General features: G+C 32.2%; 1 protein-coding gene across 2 annotated transcripts; it reads right to left on the bottom strand.

Annotated features, from left to right (window-relative positions):
• On the bottom strand, window positions 2023-5781 carry LOC107642479 (mitochondrial phosphate carrier protein 1, mitochondrial). Of its 2 annotated transcripts, none has more exons than XM_016345847.2 (6): window positions 5166-5781; window positions 4562-4911; window positions 4417-4460; window positions 3812-4026; window positions 3594-3722; window positions 2023-2367 (listed from the first exon to the last, which is right to left on the bottom strand). In XM_016345847.2, the coding sequence occupies exons 1-5, from the start codon at window positions 5301-5303 to the stop codon at window positions 3594-3596; spliced, it is 876 nt and encodes a 291-aa protein (XP_016201333.1). In that variant the 5' UTR covers window positions 5304-5781; the 3' UTR covers window positions 2023-2367. The 2 variants fall into 2 exon arrangements, with proteins under 2 accessions (XP_016201333.1, XP_016201332.1); XM_016345846.2 differs by having other exon boundaries at window positions 3598-3722; window positions 5166-5777.

The following is a 6102-nucleotide window of genomic DNA, read 5'->3' as shown; positions in this document are numbered from 1 at the left end:
TACAGTTACTTTTACGGTTAAAGTACGGAGTATTATTGGTGGTCTTTTTTTTTCTTCTAAACTTGAACAGTTACATTTAGAAGTTCCACAATTTAATCGTTTATTATTATTATTATTATTATTATTATTATTCCATTCCCATTGTATTAACTTATTGAGGGTCAACATATAACGGTATGTGAAAAGACCGTTGGTTGGTAAGTACGTTTATATATTGACACTCCCCACGTGTGCACCCTGGTGGACCTTGAGGTAATTAATAATTAATTATGTATAATCGTCCTGGTAAGAAGTTTGGTAGGAATTCGAAGAAGATCTAGAGGTTCGGTGTTTATTAGAGAGTAGAAAAAAAAAAAAAACGCCATACAGAATTAAGCTATTCAATTCATGATATAGCAGCACTTAAATTCAAAATAATTTCTCAAACAGCGACTCATTACTTAATAATAACGTACGTGTTCTATTGTTTTAAATTTGAGAATTATGAATAAATTTCTTATTTCATAATAAAAATAGGATTGTAAACCCCATTCAGTGTTTCAACAGGGATTGCAAAATTTTAACTGAGTTACAACAGTACGGCAATCCTTAAGCAATTGTCTTAACTGCCACCCTGTTTTAACTCTGCTAAAACTTTGGAATCCCTGAATTTATTCTGCTTTTGCAACCCCTGTTTTTACTATGTATCTTTATTTAAAATTAAAATAGAAAGTTATTATAGTTAAAAAATGATATGTATCATAAGTTAATAAACAATTAGTGTAGATTCATTTAATGTGAATTAATATAATGAAAGTAAAATTTATTTAATTAAAAAAAATATTAAAATGAGAATTTCTAAAAATCAATAGTATTTTATAAACATCTTACTGATCATATATTTGAACATCTTTTTTTTATTATATATATGTTATTTTATATTTACTATGAAAACCAGAAATTACATAGTTTTAAGAAATTTTAATATTTGTTTATTTAAATAAATTTTACTTTCATTACCCTAATTCACATTAAATAAATCTACATTGATTTTTTATTAACTATACATATATATAATATAGGAAGAATTTTAAGTATACCGAAAATATCGGTATTTCAGTTGTTTTAACCGTTGATCTGAATTATAAAAAATATATATTAATTGAAATCAACAATTAAAACAACTGACTGGAACACTGATATTTTCGATTCACTTAAAATTTTTCCCTTAATATAATTGGTTGTTGTATTTTGTGGAGGCCCTAAATCCTAGTTTTTGTGTAGAAAGTTAGAGGGGGATTGTAGGTAGAATATGGCAAAGACATGATCATGAATCTTGTGTTATAAAAAGAGGGTAGTTAAGGGGGCCAACCCTTGCCTTAAAGTTTTGGTGGATATTGACATTATACAAAGTCATGTTAATGATAGTGAAATTGCAACTTCAATAACACAATGACATGTGGTGAGTTGTGACAATACCCTCATTTATCAGCTACATGCCACTCTCCTCGTGAACACCATCATCCTTGTTCTCCTTAGATCAATAATACTCTCCATCATTCACTTTCTTATATACTACTAATTATAGTTAACAGCTAAGTCTAGCTTTTTACTCAAATCAATAACTACAACACAAGGATAATATTGGAAACATTTCAAGTGTTTCACTATTTTAAGTATTTTTTGTAATTTTAGCTATTGATTTTAACTATATATATAAATTTTATAATTAAGATCAACGACTAAAATTACTAAAACACTTGAAATGCTTTCTATATGTTTTTAATTTCTAGTCGTCGTGTATAAAGCCCTAAAAAATTTTGTTTCTTTGACAAATTTCGTAAATATTTTGATTCTATGTTCGTGTCAGTTTAGTGAAATCTGTCAAAAAAGATTATATTTCAAGGTTATTATTGGCCTTTTAAGCTTCTTTATAGACTAAATTAGTAAATTGCGAATGCTTTAATTTTTTAGGTTAAATTGAAAATTTGGTCCAAACAATATTATGAAAATAATTGATACCACAAACAATATCAGATAAAATTGAGTGAGGCAATGGCACCATAAATGGTAAACTGATAGCAAACACATTGCTGGTAAATGTTCAAGTTCTTTGGCTAAATCCATGGCTACTACAAGAAGTAATAACAGAAATTGGCTCTTTTCTTCAAAACCAAACTTCAAAAGCTTATCTGAAACCCTATCATGACAGAATTCAAGGTTGATAAATAGTGGCAGAAAACAAAAAAGCTGCCACAAAAAAATCATTCCGGTGTATACTATAAAATCGTCTTGCAATCGATGTAAAAATTGGACTGCAGACTGCAGACTGCGGAATTCTAGCTTGCATCATCTCTCAAGTCAGTTGCAACTTCGCCACTAGTCGGCCTGCGAGATCACAAAACAATACATTTCAAAATGCTTGGATTTCATAAATGGTAGGTTGATTCAGAGTTATCAAATGGAACAACATAGATCAACCAAAACAAAATCTATTAGATAATTAGCAGTTAATGGCTTTCCAAACTTCTCCTTAGATAACATTTTTTTCTGATCAAGTAGTACATGCTAGTGGCTAGTTCAGAAGTTCAAAAGCCATGCAGTTCTATTCTCAGCATTTTTTTTTCCTTTTGTTGGTTAACATATCCTAATGATAATTCTCTAATATTAACATCACTACTACAGAAAACATAAATCATAAACCTGCTTCCCTGCAATAAAAGATTTATATGTTTTTTTGTACACATTCATTCACTCCTTACATTGTTAGTAAAAAACATTTCAAGGCCCTACTGAAGTCAAAGATCATAGCCCAATGGTTATAATCTTTTCTTGTATTCTGCTTACTAGAGAAAGATTAGCCGACCACACCTAGTGGGAGGATAAGGCTTTGTTGTTGTTGTTGTTACTTACTAGAGAAAGATCAAATTTGATATCGACTGTGATTAATAATCAACAATAGCTTTTGTGACCCGGCTGATCGTTTTGTTACAGTTTGTTAATCCCCTTCAAGCAAATAATGATGTTATCTAGGTGACATAGTTTTCATGCTTCCACCTATCACCAAATTTTCTTTTGGAGCTGAAAATAGTTCAGTTCTTTCTGAAGCAAACTATTATGCAAATGACTAATTCAATCGTTGTTTATATACGGCATTTCCGTATGATCATGTCATGACAGAGAGACAAAGAAAAACATCAATGTTAGTTGGTGCAAATATAGATGTAAACTATAAACTATGTGCAAGTGGAATGAGCTGATGGCCTATGTTAGAAGATACAAACTTAATCAACACATGAAATCCCATTTCATGAAAAGGAACCTTTCACAGATATATCAGATCAAATTTCTTCTCCATGTATTTGCAAATTTGAATTTTAGTGAAAGTTCTTCACTGTTGAATGATTAATTATGAGCAAGTTACTTCAGTTTACTCCCTCCTTTGTTTTCTCATTAACAATCAAAGGAGGAAAACAATTACATCCTGAAATATAATTATAACCGAAGTGCAGAATGTTGGATTCAAAGTTGAGTTAATAATAATATTTGAATCAAACAGAAGACCACAAAGAAAACTACTAAATATCACTTAAAAAAGCCTAGGAGTAACGCACTTACAGTCCGCCTAAAACTTTGATGGTGTCATAGAAAAACCATTGCAAAGTTATCGAGGGACCAACAAGCAAAAGTCGAATAGGAAGGCTCCTGGTAAATAGATTGGCAAACCCAATTTTTCTGATAGCCTGCACACGGAGAATTAACGGATCACATTTAGTACAACATATCGAATCTTAAAAAGAAATCATAAAACAAAAAGTAGAAAAATGAGTACCAGCATGAAACTATCGGCCTTTCTGTTATAGAGAGAGGATACAATATTGTCAGCAGGATTGGAAATGAAGCTACCAACAGATCCGGCTGCATATCCAGCTATACATGTCACACCAAGCTGTTGAGCTATAGAACAATCTTCCTTTCTTCTTTTAGCAACATTACGATACAAAAAATCAACGGAATGCTCAAATGTTGCAAACATAACCATGGAAACTGCCCAAAAGGAAACAGGACACTTATTCAGTTCATTGATGATATGATGATATCATCACTGCAACTATTTACCCCTCACCCAATACAAATGAACAAAATTAACAATTACAAAGTCCAAGCTTACAGAGTACTCAGCATGATTGGCCTAAAATAAGTTTTTTATTATTATTGTCAATTATCACCCATCAGGCAACTAATGCCAATAACCGTATCAGCATGATTCAAGTTATACAGAAACATATTTTTGGGATGTTAAGTAGATGGGGAGATGTAATCACCTATTGCAGAATTTTCTGGCAGATAGTTAAGAACACTCTAGTTTTCAAGTATAAATTTTTACCAGCCTAACTAGCTAAATTAAATACAAGTTTTAAGAGATTATGAAATTACATGGAAGGTTTCGACCCAAAAGTGGAAAAAGTCCACGGTAGAATCTGCAAGGAGTAAACCAAACATAGAATATAAATAATCATGATCACCCCTAGAGACAAGTTCATTAGAAGCACGAAATTTAATGAGTTCGATCTTTCTTTACCCTCGTGTGCCTTCTGCTGCATATAACTTCGGAAAGCCATCGTGCAAGCCCTTAGCAAAGCATGGTTGCGCTTGAACCCTCACTTTTACAGCTTCAAATGGGCACAATGCTAGATTGGCAAATATTTCAGCAGACGCACTACTGAGAAAGTAAACAAAGTTCCTGTTCTGGTCTAGGAACACATTGGAATAAACCCCCTTAAAATATTCATAGAGACCGAACCTACATCCACCCTGTGCGCCGTAGCCAAAGAACTTGCCAGTCCATCCCCTCCAAAGGGCAGAAGGCCCTTGTTCCCTCAGTAAGGAAGAAAAGCACTTGGAAATGCTGTAATACTTCACAGGGTACACCTATATGTAACAAAAAACCAATTCCCCATAAGAAACATGATCAAGTTAACAACAAGATCATTCAATTAGTCATTACAAACACTCATAACACTCTCATGCTGTTAAGGGCACCCCCTGAAACAAAATTCAATCCTAACAAAATTGTTTGCTAATACAAAATTGATGATATCTCATTCACATGACATAAGGGCACCCTAAAATATTAAAACTTTTGCAACAAATCAGTGTAATTATAACATAAAATTGAAATGCACCTGCATGTTGACCTTCAAGACATCAAGAGGAGTTAGAGCAATATGGGTAGTGCCAGCACTGAGCATTCCACCAACAGCACAAAGAGCATAATACCTGGGGCTCAATTCCTCAGAGATTCTTCTTCCTTCCATGGCCATGATAAAAAAACCAAGCCACCCCAAATGAAAAAGGAACAAAAAACTGAACTAACTCGTTCCTTCTTCAGTGAAAAAACTCAACCTCCATTCACAATAACAAAAATACTCATCAAAGTGAAGTTTTTTAAGCACACTAGAGATTTTGACCACTCAATAGTTTTGTGGGCACAAACAAAGGAATCAAATTTAGGCAGTGATACGCGCCACTCTAACTAGGACTATGGAATCTGATTCTACAAAATGTAAATGCAAATGAAAATGCTAAACCCGAATTCAGATACCTCCAATCCCATATTGCAGGAACTTCTTTGGGGTTTCGGGAGAAGGTGGTCGAGAAAAACCCCCAAAATGAGGAACAATTCAAAATTGGCCCTTTTTCTTTTAGTGGAAAAATAATAATAAAAAAAATAAATGTATTTAAGAAGAAAAATAAAATAAAGAAGTTTCTAATTGTTGTATAAGCAAAGAGATGTATTATAGCCATGCTTTTCTTTTGGCAAAATGCATGGCCACGTTACTAAAATTAAATATTGATTGATTGATAGATCATGATTCAGTGTTGTTAAATGGAATTTCAGAATTTGAATCTATAACTTGACTTTTATTTGGTTTGCCAAAGTCATTTTCAATTGTGCTTTTCATTTTCTTTGTAATAACTAATAAGTACTCTCACTTGTGTAATTTCGTTACACAAAAAATGCTGTTTCTTCTAGAATATACACTTTTTTCTATATGTTTTATTTAACTCAGGTTAAGAATATTAATGCCTTTTAGAAAAAAGCAAAAATATAATATATTT

Source organism: Arachis ipaensis, chromosome B05, assembly GCF_000816755.2.
Source record: "Arachis ipaensis cultivar K30076 chromosome B05, Araip1.1, whole genome shotgun sequence".
Taxonomy (NCBI): Eukaryota; Viridiplantae; Streptophyta; class Magnoliopsida; order Fabales; family Fabaceae; genus Arachis; species Arachis ipaensis.
This window is presented reverse-complemented; position numbering and strand designations above follow the sequence as displayed.

Coding starts and splice junctions, on each gene's coding strand:
- LOC107642479 (XM_016345846.2), bottom strand. CDS start 5,303: ATGGCCATGGAAGGAAGAAGAATCTCTGAGGAATTGAGCCCCAGGTAT. Junction 4,912..5,165: donor TCTTGAAGGTCAACATGCAG/GTGCATTTCAAT, acceptor TGTTACATATAG/GTGTACCCTGTGAAGTATTA. Junction 4,461..4,561: donor GCAGCAGAAGGCACACGAGG/GTAAAGAAAGAT, acceptor TACTCCTTGCAG/ATTCTACCGTGGACTTTTTC.